The following is a 19,289-nucleotide window of genomic DNA, read 5'->3' as shown; positions in this document are numbered from 1 at the left end:
TAATTTAATTTATACTGATAATTTGATGTAGTGTTAAAGACGGATGTTAATTAACAAAAAAAATAAAGATAGATAATTTAAAGAGAAATAATAAATATTTAGAAAGAATACTAATTTTTATTATTCAACAATTCCGCTTATTTGGAAAGCGTAAATTGCTCTTCGCTAAACAAGTTAGAAAAAGGTAGTGGACTGTCACTCAAAAATATTATTCGTTCAATAAACCTGAATAGACGGTATTTTATTGAAAACGATTAACAAAAAGAAATGAGATAAAAACATATAAGGGTGATTGAATAAATTGAAACTTGAATTAACATAGAACCAGATTACATTTATTCACTCAACCCCCAAATTGTTTACATTTAGTTTCCCAATTGATTTTTAATAGAAAAGGTTTACAATTTAAATAATATTTACTTTAAGCTACTTGATTAACAAAATCAAGTCTCACAAAAATAACATTTATTGCAAGTACAATAAAGAGTTCAATAATAAAAGAAATGATTTTAACAACAAGAAAATAATTCGTGTATTTGAAGTAAGTGTGATAGTGTATGTTTTATGAAATTCTGTAATTTTTAGTTAGTGCATATAAATCCAGAGAAACTCACCTAAATAATAATAAAATAAATGATACCGAAAAGTATCTAATTACTTTCCAACGCTTGAGAATTTGACCTTCGTATTATATATATATGATTCTCAAACATGCGGAAGTATATTTTTTCTTCCTCTGTTCTCTATAAATTTCCTTTTATTAAACTTGTAATATTTATTGACTTGAAACAATTATTTTATTATTTCAAAAATCTGCTTATTAAAAATTCAGAAGTTTGGGTTCACCAAACCTGAATTTTCCAAACAGTTAATTTTGAGATATAAACAATTGTTGTAAAAAAAATCACTCTCTGAATTTAAATGTAATTTGCACTTTTAACATTTATGGCTCTTAAATAATTGAATATTTATATTTTTCTTTTCTCTTTTTAAAACGATTTTTTTATAATTCAATAGATTTCACTAACCGTAGAATATCCACTTGTATTTTATTGATAAATTCAACACTTTCAACCCTTACTACGGGGAACAAACAGAACCTCAACCACTCTCAGTGGGAGTAAAACTTTTATGATCGTCCGCCTTTTTGCGGGAAAAATACCTCCGCTCTGCGGGAAAAACAAAATAAGACTCCACGAAGAATAATTCGGTGGTAACGATCACACCCTGTTGGTATATAATTTTAAGTGGTGGGAGGGTTGATTTTGCAATCAACACCTCGTTGTTTCCATGCAAGTTTTAGCAAACTTGCATTTTATTAGTGGCGTGATCAGTTCAACCACCTGAATTACCCTTATGATTTCTTATGTTTCCCAATTTTACAAATTAATGTGGCAACTTTTATACATGTAAGTCCCACAATTAGCGAAATCGATTGACAATTTAGTTCAAATTATTTCGCAATATTGAGTTCAATAATCTGACATCATTTGCGAAATAAGCTTTGATATAGAAATTAAATAAATAAAAAAAATGAAATTATAAATAGTTGTTAAAGTAATTAGAAATATTGTTTGAATATTCTAGTATCAGAAACTTAAATATGTGTGTGTGTTTGTGTTGTATATGCAGTTGTTATATAATTGACAAATAGTTGTAACATTAATTAAATTAAATAAATATTATTTTTAATAAATAATATTTAACAAAAAAAAATTACGGAAATCCGTCCGTAACATGTAGTATACCGATAATTTAAGAAACTGACATTTCATGCAGCACTGACAATTTATTAAAAAAAAAGAAACGAATGAAACTGCACACAACGTGAAGTTGCATTCTTAAAGTTGAATATCATATATTTTTTGAAGTTTGGCGTTGGCAATTTTATTTTGGCACTTTTGACTCCCTACCCCTACGTTTTTTATTTTATAATAAGGTTTGGGAAAGTTATATTGTATACAAAGAATGTAGAAATCAACATCCAAATATATTTTCATTTTGTTATCTGAAATGCTATTATTTCATTGATTTTTATTTATTTACTAAAATAATTTTTGCACAGATTTTTTTGCTTTTGTTTTTATATAAAATTTATATTTACATTACATTTTCTTGTCGTACAATTCTTTTTTTAAAATATTAGTTTCCATTTATAACGAACTTTTGGTTCTTGTAAATGGAATCATTGAATTTGACAAATAGAGTGATTTTAAGAATCCATCCTGAAGACTCATTCTCCTATTCTGAGATCAGATTTATCTATACGAATGAGATTACTAAGTTCATTATTTATTTACAATAACTTGTATATAAATATAACGATGTTCATTCTTTTTTAATAAAAAAAATTAGAAAGGATACTTAGGTATAGTATATTTATTTATATGTATACCCTGATTAAATTTTAGGACTAATATTCCGTATTAAATTCGGTCGTCTTAATTGACAGGAAACAGTATATGAACAATCACGGTCATTTTTAGAAAATTATTCACTCATCGAAGCCAACTCAACCATTACAGTTTTTAATGATTTATGGATGGAATTCTCAATTACTCACAACCAAATCGGTGATAGCTGCGATTATGAATTTTTTGATCATCCATTTATGTATATATGTAATAACCAGCTGAAACAAAATGAGGTCAGTTTACAGAAATTTTACTTCAAAGCCTTAAAAATTTCTACCCATAGTCAAACAGGAATACATCCAACAAAGATTGCAATGTCTAAAGCAGATTATTGTTTTCTGCCTGTTTTATTGATGTTAGTGCTGCCCACAACAACATGATGCGCATTAGCATCACAGCCTGAAATCAATATCAAACCTTCTTGTTGTCAAAATTTCACTAGCTTTATTACCTCAGCAAGTGGTGAAGGTTCGTCAATTGATCCCAGAAAGAAACCAGAGGCAAAGAAGACAAAACATTTATAGAGGAACAAATTGGAAGATATGGGCATTCCAATTAAAGTGCTTTTAATTACGCAAATACCATTGTTAAATAGAGCACTTGTTTCTATCAGCAAAATTACGAATGCCTCACTAAAGAACATATGGTTGACTTCACAATAAATATATGAAGGGACAGCTAATACATAATGGGAGCCAACCAAGATAATTATTACTGTCAAAAAGTGATTTTGTAAACTTTATTACATTTAATGTGGATTCCTAAAAGTTTGAGTTGATTTACACTATACATACATAGTGAAAATTTTTGAAAAGCATTAATAAAAAGCTTAAATGAAAACAAAGAAATGTTTCTTTTCCATTTGATAACTTCTCATTCAACGCTCACAATGAGCACTCATTCCCATAAAAATACAAACGCGGGATAAGGGGACACTCAACTTGAAAAAACAGATTCTCTCACTTCTGACGTAGAAGTAAAACATACTACTTCTCACATGGAAAGATACATGTTCCGTGCAGTCACAATGAGCTCGGTAAAAACTGTGATTATGAATTCTTAAATCATCCTTATATTAAGAATGACTGTTAATCAATGATTTCATTAAACGGAATCAACTCATTCCAAACGAATACAGCTTCCAGAAATCTCACTGCCTCAATTCTCAGACGAATACTCATCGTGGATTTCATTTAAGGATTTACTCTCATCATTAGTGATTAAAATCAAATATGTAAAGCGTCGAAAAGATGCATTGTCCAAGCTCATCGCTTACTGGAAAAGCGGCTCAACTAATCGCAAACCTGCCTTTATCATTCAATTCAGCATGAAAATTACTCTTTTTTCGTTATGAGAATACACGGTTACTCATGACTTCTCAAATGGAAAACGACAAATTAATTGTCAACTTGCTAACAACGATAAGTTAATTGAAAAGGACAGTAACGGAGAAGTTATTAAAATTAGGTGCCTAGAGACAGCCTAGACACCGTCCGATCCCGGAGTTCCAGGACGATGAGACAGCGTAGAAATGAACCTCATTATTAATATTTCCCCATAAGGATGAAATAACCACTGCCCCACTGTCCCCCAAAGAAATCTGTGTAAATTTTAGATAAGAGGCCGAGCCAGGAAGGAAAAAGGGATGAAAAAGAACCAATACGGGGATTGATTAGTGATACAGACCTCGAGGATATCGAAAAGTTTCAAAGACAACAACTCATCCCATTACCTAAAAAGGGATCCAATCTCCTCGTTCTGAGGCAAAAGCGATGGAGAAAGGAGATGATGAAGACCTAACTGCTAAAATCATAGCCCTAACTAAATTTTTGGCGAGTCTGCCTGCTTTCATTTTGAATCGTGCAATCAATCAGCTCTTAGAGGAGCATGAAAGGAAGTAGAGGAGGAGAGTTATTTTATAGTTTATTAATTATCTTAAGAATTAATTGGCGCCTGACGATGAAGATTTATTTATTTCAATTTTCATTATTTATTAAATGTCGAGGCCAGTTTTTGATGATGTTTTAAGCAAATAATTTTTAGATTAAAATTAAATTAAATTTGGTCAAATTTTATTATGTAATTAATTTAAACAGCGTTGTAACGAATGCGACAACAACGGTCATATAAAGAATGAATGAATGTCCCCTTAAAAGGTCAAAGTCTTCGCAAATGCTATGAGTGCCAAAAATTCACCATTCACAAAGCATTCGAATGCGAACTACAACTGTTGAACACGAAAGGCAGAGGAAGAGACAAAGGTGTCACGAGTAATAATTTTTAAATTAAAACAACAGACCTAATTTTCCTCTTCGGAGGATATCGTCTATAATAAATGACAGTGTTTGAGAGCATTCAAATGTGTTTTACTATACCACATTCGCTTCTTTAACGAAAATTGGTTTGCAAAATTTTTAAAATTTTAAAAAATAACGTTTTCAGAGATATTTTGAATTTACTTTTGAAAATTATTCAAATTATTTTTCTCAACTCTCCTTGCATTATTTAGTCCGGAGGGGACTAATATAAAGCTAATTTTAATATACGCTCCGAATCATTTACAAGAAAGAAAGTTTTCATCTAAGGGAACATGGGAAGTATATCCACTGAAAAATACATTTAATTAAATTTAAATGAAACTTGATTTAAATCAATATAAGCTGAGTTGAGTGAGAGAAATAATCATTAATCCTATCATAATCAGATAGGAAAAGACTATAGAAGAAAAATAAATCAAACATTTAAGAAACTTACCCTTTAAACGCTGGTGGCTACTTTCCAATTGTTTTACTTTTAGAAGCGATACAATTTTTACGGAACTTGTCAATTACTTTGAAAGAATTCTGATGCCGAATTTTATTCTAGAAGCCAAATTCACTTTCAATTTAATTAATAAAAATTTATATTTATAACTATATAATTTAACAATTTCAAATTTTATTTTTCATTTGTAAAAATGTTATCTTAATGTAGAATTTGGTTTCATTTGACATTTTGTTCTTTCATTTGCATAGATTTATAATTTTTTTTAAAGACAAGTTCAAGTTGAGAGATGTAAAGAAACATGAAAATGTAAACAAATCATGAGAATATTCTAAAATTTGTTATTTAAAAAAAAATTTTAAATGGCATTTTTTTATGAAAATGCTAAATTGGTGTAGAACAAGGTAACTATACCTTTTTTGCCTAGTAAATCGAAATCTGTCAGTATAATTATCATAAAATGAAAAGTGCACTGAAATAACAGTTTTCACAAGTTTCAAAAAGTTTTATAATTTGAGTATATCAGACGCACGAACCGAGAAGACCCAGATGGGAGTAAAAGTAGACCAATTGGAGAAAAATACGAAAACTGAAAAATCAATTTTTTTCAAATCTTGACTAATAACACGTCAATTAATAATTATGTTCTGTACTGAAAATTTTGTTTCGTACTGTAGAAAACAAAACTACTTTGGACATTCAAGTGCTTTTTAATACAAAAGTTAACTAATATCTACTCCTACTTCGTTTTCTACTTTTATGTTCATGGTGTTTTAGTTCTCTACGTACATTAGATCTACTTCTGTGTCTATCTTTGGATTTGTTTTTCTTTCTTTTCCGAGATCTGTCATCTTTTGACCCATCTTGATACCTATCTTTATATTTCTCTCTTTCTCTTGATTTATATCGTTCCTCATTCGATCTACATTTATCTCGCTTATATGAATGATGATGTGATTCATTTTGATGTTTAGGATATTCTCTTCTGTTATCTTCTTTATAATGTCGATCGTCCTTTTTTTCCCTTTGAAAGTAAGTCTCGTAACGGTCAGGAGAGTAATTTGTGGTTTCATAATTTGCATCGGTCATTATAGAATGTTCTGGAGGGGCAATAATTTTTTGCACTGTTTCTTCCTTTCCATCTTGAACATCTTGTTCAGAGAGGTATTCTTTAAATATTTCCATCTGCTGCTCTATCACTTCTCGTAAGACTTCTACATGAGATTTTTTATTCGTATGAACACCACGATGCTTTGCTCTGCGCCTTTTTAAATTGCGCTCTTGAACTAAAAGATCCAAGTATGAAATAAATTTTTCTTCTTTCTTTTCCTTCCTGTTGAATAAAATAAAAAGTTATTAATATATTAATTAAAAAAGTCTTTTAAATTTACCATCAAATATTTAACAAATATTTAATTTCAATGTTCAGTCAACTTTCGCGCCAAACATTTCATCATATCGGACATTTTAATATTTATATAGCCTTTACTGAATTTTGCAACTAAATACTAAGTATTGAAGTTTATAATTTGTAACAGGAAATATTATTTTAAAAATATTAAACAAAACTTTTCCTATAGTCGACTAAAATTAGAAGACTGAGGCGCGACGATTTTCGTCGGCAGAACGCACGTTCGATGGAAAAACCATTCCTGGATTAATCTTTGTAGAAATTTTATATTATAAAATTGTGTGAGTGTTCGTATAGCGAAGGTTTGGATAGAGTATTTGACGAAGTATACTGTAAGTAAATTTCCGATTATTAAATCCAATTGTCAACAACGCTTGGTTCTTATTATTTGGGTCATTACCATTTTACCCCTCTCCCTTTCCTTGTTAAAATACTAAAGTAAATGCTAAAAATCAATTTCATTTAAAATAATTGAATTTCGACAATAGTTGACTGGCGCCCGGCAAAATAACATCTTTTATAAATTTAATTATTGATTTTATTAATCCTTGAACCCGCACTGGAATTAACCCGACCACGTGCAGTGAGAGAATTTTCTTGTAATTTTAATCAATTAAAAATTATTCGTTTTAATTTTGTAACGATAGGCGTATCGTAAGTATACTCGCCCGGCGAAGAGAGAGAAAGTAGACGGCGTAAGTAGCACCGTCTCTCAGAGTGCACGTTCTAGTTTTCGTTTGCCGTGATAGCTTAACTTACATTATGGATAAATTACGGGATTAACTCCTGGTGAACGCGATCGCGAATATTAAAGGTACCTTTGTTTAATTTCAGACAAGTAACTGGCCAGAACAATCACATAGAGGGCGGTGCCGTCGAGCAACTCTAAAGATTAGGTTGACTCACTCAACCACAAGTTATTTTGCATTGTATCGAGTCATTGTTTTATTACTCATTGTTTTATATTATCTTATATTTTGTATTCATTATTTAACTTCTATATATTTATTTTTAATATATCTTTCTTTCGAAGGTTTAAACTAAGACTTGTTATTGACTATACCTCTTCTCTAGATCATAGTACGCAATAGTTCCATAAAGACAAATAGATGGCGCTTCATGCCACAAGTAAGAATTAAGTGAACACAAGGACTCGGTCCCCATCTGGCGAGCGAATCCTTTGGCAATTAAAATATAGATCATTACAATTTGTTAATTTATGTCTAAAGTTAGTTTTCATTATATTTCTGTAATTCCTCTACCTATATTTAAATAATATTAAGGGGGTATCCTGAATTAGAAGGCCTAAAAAAGGTATTTTTTGCGAATTTTTTAAAAAAGAGTAAACAAAATTTAGGCAAGTAAAACTTATGATACATTTTTATACATATTGTAAGAGTTTTAAAAAAATTTAATTCAACATGATTTAATGAATTGTTGAAAAGATAGCCACTCTTTTCTTAGAACACCTTGATTTTTTACTATCCAATTGGCGAACAAGACGCAGCTCGTAATTCTTGACGAAATTAAAAAAACAGCAAGGACATTTTCTAATACCGGCTTATTTAGCGGATTTCCATTTTTTGAAAAGTTTGCAGTGGCCTAACCTCTTAATGAATATGATTGAATTTCTTATCATAATTATAACAACTGTAATCTATTAGAAGAAAATTTATTAAATACATACGTTTTGTTCAAGTCTGCAATATCCTGGCCAATGTTAAGTTTTTGAGTGTTGGCAATAACATAATCGTAAATAGCTGTACGTTCATCACTGGTGAAAGATGAGAAAATTCTGTTCGATGTGCGGGGAATCATTTGGTCTCCTACCCCTATTTTTATCAATGCAAAATAAACAACTTAATTTGATTATAATTGTATAAGGAAAAATGAAGCAAAATGTTCTTATAATTTACAAAAATTGATAAGATATAAAGTAGTTATTTATTAAGTTTTATCGTATTTATAGAAGCAATTAAAAAAGGATATGGCGTGTCCGAGACAGAGATTATATTCATAATTTTCTGTAATAAAATCAGTTTTTTAAATTTATATTATAAATTATTAATTTTAAAATAATTAAAAATTTATAAATAACGAACCTAACAACATTTTAGAATTTTTTTGCTTCGCCATGAGTAATATTTTAGCCTGAAGATCTGCATCTGTGAATGAAAACATTATATGTAAAAAAAAACTTATAATTTAGATATATACTGCATGGGTCAAAATTCGTCAAGCGTGCCCTCCTCAAAAAAAGATTTCAGGATCGAATTGATACTTTTCACAATGAACAACATTTATTTTTTAGGCATGGTTTGACATTAGTATCAATGACCAAATTGTGAGCCACGTAGAGAATCACCCACATAAAGCTAAAGCAATGATACTTTTTCAGAATTAAATAGTATAGGTGTAATTTAATCATCTTTATAAACAAATAAGAGTTAAGCTCTAGTCACTGTAAGAGATTCTTAAAATTTTATCAACTGTCCCTGGTCTCTCCTAGAGGAAAGTCATTTTTAAAACCAAAGAATAAAATTTTATTTGGTTAAATTGTGTACAAACTAAATTAACCCAAAGTTCAGAAATAACGCACTTTTTTTATTTTTTTAAGGTGGGTACGCTTGTCAAATTTTTACCAATATATGGATCAGACCATTATATTTCGACCAAAGTCATTGTGATTTAATTTTCAGAAAATTTATACTTTCACAAATGATTCTGTATAACTAGAAAATGAAATAAATACAATTATGTTTAAATTTTTATTATTTCACTTAAAATATGAGTTTGAAGTAGAGGAGGTATAGAAAACTCGCACTTTTTTAGCAATTACAAAATATATAAAAAAGATAGAATAATTCTTAAAAGTGGACAAAAATTATTAGTTCGTCTGTAAAATAACCTAATTGTGAGATTTTCGACAATGATTTGTAACAAAAATTGAGTAATGAAAATAATATTCAACTTATCAAATATAAAGTTAGTGAAAAGATTCTTCAAAAGGAGGAGGGCCCCTAAGGCCTATATTTCGCCCCCTTGGGATTTTAGTTTAAATGGTTGAAAACTTTTTATTAAGGCAGAAAAAGTAATTTTTTATTAATTTTATGTGAAACGGGGGTATTTTGGTCAAATTAACCATTAGATTTTAGGGGTTTTTTTCAAAAAGAGTGTCAAAAAAATATGCAAAAAAAGTTGACCAATTGTTAGGCAATTGGCTTAAAAATCGTTACTCAGGGGTTTTCAAGGTCGCTGATTACGAATCGAATGAGTTTTTCAAAATTCAAAATGGTGGACGTCAATGTTAAAAATTCATCGGATCCACTTGAAAATTGTTATTCGGGGATTTTCAGGGTCACTGATTACGAATCTGAGGTCGATTTTCAAAAATTCAAATTGGCGGATCCAATATGGCGGACTTTTTTTAAACATATCGTTTGAATTCTCTTGAAACTTACAACTCGGGGGTTTTTGGGATCGCTGATTACGAATCTAACATCAGTTTTTCTAAATTTAAAATGGCGGATCCAATATGTTGGATGTCAAATGTTGAGGAATTTATATTGTATTCTATTTGTTTACTAAGTTCTTTAGCCGTCAATTTGATTAAACGTAGTTCAACTCTTACCACGTGAAGATAAACATAGATTAGACAGTCTTTTTTAATTTTTTAGATTTTAAATATTTTTGATTAAAAAAGACTGTTTAATCTACGTTTACCTCCACGCGGTGAGAGTTGGACTACATTTAATCAACTTGACGGCTAAAGAACTTAATAAACAAATAGAATACAATATAAATTCCTCAACATTTGACATCCGACTTATTGGATCCGCCATTTTTAATTAAAAAAAATGATGTTAGATTCGTAATCAGCGACCCCAAAAACCTCCGAGTAGTGTTTCAATTCCATATTGGATCCGCCAATTTGAATTTTTGAAAATCGACCTCAGATTAGAAATATTAGCCTCCTCCTTTTTTGACACTTTTTAAAATTTTACTTTAAATATACAAGAAATATTAAGTTCAGAGTACTCAATTTCTTCCTTTTGTGAACTTTGCAACTTAATATCTTCATTAAAAAGCAAAATAAAAATTTGACACTTTCTCAACATTTAAATCAAAACAAAATTTACATGTACTAAAAGTACAAAAATAAAAATTTTGACATAATTCTTTTTAATTTTTACCCTAGTGATTATTATACAGAATCATTTGTAAAAGCGTCAATTTTTTTAAAAATTAAACCGCAACGACTTCGGTCAAAATATAATAGTCTAACCCACATACTTTTATGCAAATGTTATAAAATATGTACCAATTTTAATAGTATAAGGATTATCTGGTGATAAAGTTGGTTCTGAAAGCTCAACATCATATTGATCATAACCTTCTTCTGTCCACCGACAAATATCTATGTGCTTTTGTAACATTTTTTCAGGAAGTCGATGTCCACGATTGATGGGACACGTTACATAATGTTCTTCCTAAAAATACACATAACAGTTAAATTTTTAAGGTTGTCACGCTTTATTACACTAAAATTCCTTGACTTATTCAGGTTTTTCAGAATAAAAATCGGAACTTTTCCAGGTTACTAATAAAAACTTTTTCTTAGAACAGGGTGAAAAACGAATATATTATTCGTACAAATTATTATATTACGAAGATAACATTTAGATTATTGTAACAGGAATTATTCTTAACATACAGTACCGTCGGAAATTGTCGGTACGATTGACGTTCGCGGGATGAAATGTTGATGTCACACCTTAATTAAGAATCAAAAACTGGGTACGAAATTGGGAAAATTAGACGTTTTTTCGAAATCTTTCCAGTGTTATAATCGCTCCAGAAAGTCGAAAAAAATTATAGGTATATATTTAGAAGCAGAATTTTATCAGCTTTCAGGTGATCTAAGTTTCAAGTCTCTAGCATTTCTCAAACTTAAAATATCTTAATTTAGGTGCGACATCAACATTTCATCCTGCGCACGTCAATCGTACCGACAAATTCCGACGGTACTGTATGTCTATTAGAAATTTTAGTCACGTGACCATTTTCACGAGACGCCAGTAAGGACAGGCATGGTTACTCTTGTTCCGTGCTCACAATGTGTAAGACGTCTGTACATTGTGTCAAAGTTATAATTATTTTGTATGAGAAAAGTACCGATCAAGCGACTACTGTTCTGTGAAAGGATATTATAATAAATTGTAACGAAATAAGAGTAAGTAGATTCAATTAAATAACTACCACTGAAATAAGATTTTATTAATTGGGTTCGCCCAACATCACCCCCGTATCAATAAATATAGAGTCTCTTTATTATAATTTTTAATAATTATTCCTGCCGACCTTCAGTCGATTAGCGCCCGCGATTTATTAAATATAAATTAAATTTTATCTTGGACCCCTGACGGTTTTGGACTCGGCTGCGCCAGGTGAACGCAATTTTAATATAATATAAATTTAATAACAAAAATTGCTTGTATTTCTTTGCAAAAATACTAATAGTTCAGTCAAGTATTATTAGACGTTTTATCGATTTTGTGACAAAAATTATATCCAATGACGAATATCACGGATATGTAGAAGATCTTCACACAAATATTATATAATACACTGAGTAAATGGGTCTGGGTACAGACGATCACGAAATTGTACTGATAATCTTTTTACCCTGCCTGATCTTACTTATTCAAATGCATCTTAACAATTATAATGGCAGAGTTTATGCAGCGTTTGTTGACTTCAAGGGTAAGATCGAAAATTATAAATATTTTACGTAATTTTTATAAGTCTGCCTCAGTTTCAATAAAGGTTGGAAATGATTCAACCGAATCATTTAAAGTTACTGGAGGTGTTTTGTAGGGAGAGGTACTGAGTTCCTTATTATTTATCATTTTTGTAAGTAACTTTGGTAAATTTTTGAAAAAACAGGGTTGCAGAGGCCTCTCCATTGATCATGAGACGGAGGTGCTTTCCTTAGAATACGCAGATAATTTTGCGCTACTTGCGAGTTCCTCTTTAGAGCTTAGTAAGAAACTTAATGCTTTAAAATTATATTGCGAACAGAAGGGACTTACTGTAATTGTTAATAAAACCAAAATCTTTATCTTTAAGAGAAATAAAAGAAGAAGCTCTGCGAATACGGCAGTAGATACAATACTTAAAATAATTCACTCTAGTAAAATGGAACGCTTACATTAGATTGTTTGTTAGCCTTTGCCTAAGTGTACTTTTAGTTTGCCAAATAATACCCCTAATTACGTAGTTAGAAGGGAAGTTGGGAATTTACCCCTTGCTAATCGAGTTTTTCGGTTGGTCCTCTCATGGTTGAGAAAACTCTCTGATATGACTCTCCTTACCCTAAGCTTTATTTAAATAAACTAAAAGATCTAGCCATTTCAAACCTAAGCGATCGAAAATTTAACTGGTACTTGCAAATTAAACATTTTTTAAAGACATTGCTGAAGTGGACAGCAGGAGCACTTTCTCTTTCGAGCCAGGTGGTGGACATCTTAAAAAATATAAAAAAATTTTGTATCAACGCGATATCCATGGATGCAATAATTCGAATAATTTATTAATTTATCCTGTCTTATAACTTCCTGAAGACAGTAAAACATTTTTATGTCAGAGTACCCCTCTTTATTTTAAACGTGTATTTTTACAAATCAGACTTCTTAATAAACATGTGACTTATATTTATATAAAAAAGAAAAAATTTTTATTGTCAAATGATCCTGCCTCGTGTTACTCTTGTGGAATCGTCAAGGATGATTTTAATCATATCGTGGCTGAGTGTCCTTTATTTAATTGGTATCGCATAAAATATTTTACAATCCCTTCGAACGTAGCCCTTTTGACATTCTGGATTTCGGTCTTGTCTTAGAAAGACCCAATCATAGTTTTAAAAAAAATGGTTTTTATGATTGATGAGATATTAAATTTTAGAGAATATTATTGTTACCAGCACTCGGGAATTTGATAATGTATGTGTGTGTTTTATTTTTACTATTGTTTTATAACGTCTTTAGCTGTCTGTAATATAATGTAAACTAAAAAAAACTAAAATATATGGTACGGGGTACAAACAAGATAGTACCAGGTACCATATTTGATCTTACATATACGGACAGCTATCTAGATTCTATCAGTTACTATCCACATTGTACGGAGTAACATCTTGATTGTAGTGGATAACATAACCATATTTTTTGTAACATCTTTGATAGTACCGAGTAGTATAATGATGGTACCGGATAACATCTACTTTTAACCATCTTAAGATCTTACCATCTATTTCTCTCCGTGTTTATTAAAATTAAACAAGTTAACTATTTAACAAACGATCGTTGTAAAAAAATAATATAAATAAAGGCAGGAGACCAAAGCATAATTAGTGGAATGAATTGTGCTTCATTTCAAAAAAAGATGAAAATGTCAAAAATATTGCAATGTGTGCTTTCTGTAATTATGCATTAAAAACACGACAATAGAAAGATTGAAGACTTGCAGGTAAGTAAAACGCAGTATTCAGATCAGTAAATAACATAAAGTAATTTCTAATTTTTAGAAAAGTTCGTGCAATTTCAGTGACTATGCCTTCAGAGGAGATGAGTTTTCAAGAAAATCCAAATAACGGTAATTCAAGAATGAGTTTTTCTATCAATGAAAATTTGTAATGTCTTACAAATGAAGTAGAAGAGGATAATAATAATTCTGTAAGATTTCATAAATTTTACAAGATATATTCAGTTAAAAACTTTTACTATTTATTTATTTTTTCAGTTAATAATTAAAACACTGTACATTTATAATTTTCTTCAACTTATCGACTTTTTAACTCTGCTATTAGATTTTACAAGTGGAAAATAACAATCATAGGACTTTTTCTGTCATGAAAAACCATTTTTCACGGCAGTAAAAATTAAACCTTTCTTAGATACTGTTTGTGAAAAGGAAAAAGACAAAATATATGAGTCTTTCAAAACTCTTCTTTGGGTGTAACTTAAATCCAAGCCTTATAGAATCTGAATATTTCAAAGATTTTATAAACCTACAGGAAACCTCATATCATGGGATCCTGTGTTATTGCTTTTACAGAGACATAAGATCGTGCGCTTGATCTCACGCAAGTTCATCCCAGGAACCTTTTCATACAGGATCTTATGTGTGAACCTGTATGGGAACCCACATAAGAACTCACAAGAGATCCTGGATGGGATCCCATATGTGTTCTCACATAGGAATTTTCAACAGGGATCTCACTGGAACTTGGAAGAATATAACTTGTCCGCTAAAGTTTTATAAAATCTTTGAAATATTCAGATTCTATAAGGCTTGGATTTAAGTTACACCCAAAGAAGAGTTTTGAAAGTTTTTAAAGTACAAAAATTTTTTAACTAACCAGTACAACTGGTGCACCAAAATTTTTTCCGTGCGTGTCAACAAATCATTGGAAGGAAGGAATCATTTCTAAAATGTTAAAACTTTTTTCAAAATCTATAGTTTATAATAAAACAAAAGAACACTTTTAACCGTTTTCTGAAATTTTAAATTTTTGTTAGTCTTTTTTGCATAAACAAAATTTTAAAGAAAAATTAATAACTCAACAATCGTTTGCAATAAATTAATGAAACTTATACTGATTATATAAAAAATTGCCCTCTTTTCAATGAATATAATTACAAAATTGTAAACCTAAAAATTCGATATTTTTAATAACAATTTTCATTATTTATGTGTTCTACCCCTCTGATTATGATGAAACTTAAATGAAGTGTACATGACAGTCTCCTCTTTAAGTTCCAAAAAGAGAAAATTTGTATTTTCTACTAGAAATGTATTAAACGAATTTATTATTGTGACGCGCGCCATATCAACGTGAGCGCCTGACCTGCCTTACACCCAAACGTGCTTAAGCTTGATGCGCGAAAAGAAGTGGTTTACATTTTTTGTCTATTAATAAAAATTCTACTACCGTTTCTTAGTTGAATACACCTGTGTTAACCCTCACGTGTCTGAGTTCATTTTTTGACGTTCGTACCTGAGCTGAGTCCGAAGGACCCAGCTGCTTAATTTCCATAAAAAACAAGATTTAATAACAGGATATTCAATAATTTAATTCTAAATTGTAATATTTTACAAATATAATTGCAAAGAATATTTCATCTTTTGACACTCTAGGGTACATAAATAGCCCAAAAACATTCGCGTTGTGTAATTAATTTAATTTAAGTATTACTGCAGTAATACTTAAATTTTTTTGCGGTATTCTTAGGTTTTTGGGGTCACTGATAACAAATCAGGCTTCAGATTTGGGAAATTTAAAATGGCAGATCCAATATGTCGGACAAATTTTTAAAAATTAAACATGCTTGCTTGAAAATCGTTACACGGGGGTTTTTGGGATCCGCCATTTTGGATTTTGAAAAACGGACACCTGATTCATAAATTTTAAATATATATTATTAGCTTCATTTTCTTTAGATTCCTTGAAGCCTAAGTGCAGCGTAGGTTGTAGCAACCCTTCTTAGAGGGGTTTTTTCGAAATCTACCAAACCAATTTAAAAAAAACAAAGATCATTCGATTCCTTATTTTAAAAAAACTAGAGAATAAACTTTTAAAAATTCATATTTCTACCCCATGTTTTTTATACGGGGGTAAATTACCCCAAAAACACGGCGTTATTGCGAATTTTTGAAAAAAATGTACATAAAAAATAAAAAAAAAAACTTTTAAAAAATTGTTTTTTAGGTTTATTGTCTAGAGTAAACGTTTATGAAGAAATTCCCGCTTGAATTTTGAATTTATATATTATTGGTTGTCCGGAATCAAGTGTACCAAGAAAAAGGTACCATTTGGAAGACCCCACTTACAGCTACGAAATTGATCTAAATACACTCAAACAATTTTTTAATATTTTTTCTACGTAATGTACAACAATGTCCAAAAAGGATTTTTGCAATTTCTTTAATACTTTTCTTTCAATAAAAGTTTTAAAGCGTGTCTTTTTTTATTAATTTTAAACCAGAAAGTCCCCTATAACAAAGAGTTCTAAAAATTCTCACTGAAGAGCATTAGAGCCGGTTTTACGTTTCAACGGAAGCTTCAAAGATAACTCATACAAAAATAAATATTTTTAAAACATTGAAAATGGAAATGAAAAAAAACCTATAAGTATCACCCTATGCGATCCAAGAAATAAAAATGATGTTATACCCTGTAGTCCATTCCTTTCTTTAAAAAAACAGTGGTGCACTGAACTCGATAAATCTCGAAATAAGGAACTCTTTCTTCTTCTTCTTTCCTCTTAAGGTATCACATCGGCACTAATCGGAGTCAAAAGTTTGTAGCTCGCATTACTACTTCCCGCACTATACTTTCGCCCTCAACTCCCTATACTCTCAGCCCATACTGTACCTACTTCTACAAATACACTCGTACACGTATACCCCACACTAGCAGCGATTGGAAGGAGTAGGAGGTTTGACAACGTCGCTATAAGTCTCGCTTTGACTACTGTGGACTACTGTCTCTCTCTAACTAATGTTACCATCCTGCGATGTTGCCACATCAAAGTGGCGGGTGTGCTATATATTGCAAATGACGTCATGAAATAGAATTTTTAATTTATAATTACGAATAAACGGCACGGTAAATTATAAATTTCTTTGTATATTTTAGTTCCAAATTTATTTCTGAATTCAACATTAGTTTTTGAAAAAAATTTATAGAAAACTTCTGATGATATTTATGAAAATATACTTCTCCCCCATACATTAGTCCTGTCTCCCATGCAAAATAAGCAACTTTGATTGCTAATATCTCTGGTTTCGTACGGCGAAAATTCTTCATATTTTGCAAATTTGTCAAGAATGATAATAAGAACATATGGTAAAATTTTCAAGAAAATCTATAGAAAACGGTTTTACCGATGTGATACCTTAAATGACTTTAGGAAATAAGGAACTCGAAAAATATCGAAATAAGGAATGAGCATTGAGAATGTGAAATTTTAATAGAAATGCGAAACGTATATCAAAATTTGAAATGTATAGGTGGAACTGCAATCGCTTCTTTCATAAATAAAATATTTACAGTTTTTTAACATTATTAAATAAAATATTCGTTCTACAAGAAAATGTTAAAGGAAAAAAAGATGCGCCTTCTTATTTACTATAAGGTAGTACTTTTCAAAAATCAAAATTTCGAATTTTAATTTTATGAACATTTTCATACCTTTGACTGGTAAGAAAGTAACTCGCCGAGCGTTCGTCCCCTTATTGTAAGGGAGCCCTCAATTGATAGTTTTAAATCAACAGATTGAAATGAAAAATTACTCATTTCAATTAATATATTGCGTTTTTGTTCATTTTTCGTAAAAAAGAAAATATCAAAATTATTATTACTCTTCATATGACAAATGAATTACAAATTAACTGTAATAATTTTAATTTTTTAATTTTTCAAAATAGTAATTTCATTACATAAAATTTTTTAAATATAAATAAATTGAAATATAATTTTTTCGTTAATTTTGCGTGCAAAGAATTATGAATATTAATCATTAAGTTTGATTTAACAATTGAATAAATAGCTCACAAAATTTCAAAATGAATCAATAGTCAGTTTTTTGTAAAAGAAAAAATGAAACACTGTTCATTTTACAAGTTGAAAATGTAAAAAATTAAATTAAATTGCAAAATAAACTAATTTTATGGTTCAAAAATTTTTAACGTGAATTATTAAATTTAAAAATTAATTTAATTGAAGTTGGAGATCCATTTTTTTGAAAATATAAAAATATTAAACAATTTTTCATGAATAGAAATTATAATTACAAATTAATTGCATAAAAATTGAATTGATTATTTAGAATTTATTATATAATATATATTATTCAAGTTGGAATTTATATTAGAAGGTAAATTATTATTGTCATTAATTAAAAAATTTGAAAATCAACTTAAATTCAATATTTTGAAATTATGAAAGGGAGCATGGAAGCAACGTAGTCGAAGCGCTAGTTAATACGAAATGAAGAACAATATTTGAATATATAATATTTAAAAATAGAAATAGTATATTTATATATGAATGTATTTTTTTCTGAAATAAAATTAATGCTCATTTTAGAAAAAAAATTATAGTAGAATTTCAAATATTAAAATGTAAAATGTATGGTTTGAAGGGTTATGTTTCACTCACCTTTTCATCCACATTTTTACGAGTCCATTGGAACATTGATAAGACATTTTCCAAAACATTATCGGTACTTTTAGAAAATGTAATCAATTTATTTAACTCTTGTTCACGATATTCTGCTGATTTTATATTCATTTTACAGAACTTACATGATTTTTTGCATTAGATTTTAAGCTTACACTTAACTTCAATAGCCAACGATCGTCAAGGCCAACGCACAAATGATAGTTTGATACATGGGGGAAGGGGGAACTCAGACAGACACTTTTAAGGAGATTCCACAATAAACTCTATGAACGTCAATGGGCCGATGCACAATTGTTTTCGAAAGTCGTTCTCGATTAGGCTCTGATTAGTAAACAAACACCCCTAACCTCAAAATTTATATTTTATCACGAATTGAGAGAATTTATCAATGCAATTGAATCAAATATATAACAAAATCAATTATCAACACACATTTTAATTTTATTATATGTCA

At 29.7% G+C, this 19,289-nt stretch overlaps 1 protein-coding gene across 2 annotated transcripts; it reads right to left on the bottom strand.

The window, feature by feature from the left end:
- Window positions 1–313: 313 nt before the first annotated feature.
- On the bottom strand, window positions 314–19,050 carry LOC127279123 (U11/U12 small nuclear ribonucleoprotein 48 kDa protein-like). Of its 2 annotated transcripts, XM_051301275.1 has the most exons (6): window positions 18,812–19,050; window positions 10,910–11,078; window positions 8,691–8,753; window positions 8,578–8,612; window positions 8,276–8,448; window positions 314–6,510 (listed from the first exon to the last, which is right to left on the bottom strand). In XM_051301275.1, the coding sequence occupies exons 1-6, from the start codon at window positions 18,941–18,943 to the stop codon at window positions 5,904–5,906; spliced, it is 1,179 nt and encodes a 392-aa protein (XP_051157232.1). In that variant the 5' UTR covers window positions 18,944–19,050; the 3' UTR covers window positions 314–5,903. The 2 variants fall into 2 exon arrangements, with proteins under 2 accessions (XP_051157232.1, XP_051157233.1); XM_051301276.1 differs by lacking the exon at window positions 8,578–8,612 and having other exon boundaries at window positions 8,276–8,420; window positions 18,812–19,049.
- Window positions 19,051–19,289: the final 239 nt, after the last annotated feature.

This window comes from Leptopilina boulardi, unplaced genomic scaffold (assembly GCF_019393585.1).
Source record: "Leptopilina boulardi isolate dan_hultmark-lab unplaced genomic scaffold, ZJU_Lbou_2.1 LbouV2_214, whole genome shotgun sequence".
In the NCBI taxonomy this organism is placed as follows: domain Eukaryota; kingdom Metazoa; phylum Arthropoda; class Insecta; order Hymenoptera; family Figitidae; genus Leptopilina; species Leptopilina boulardi.
This window is presented reverse-complemented; position numbering and strand designations above follow the sequence as displayed.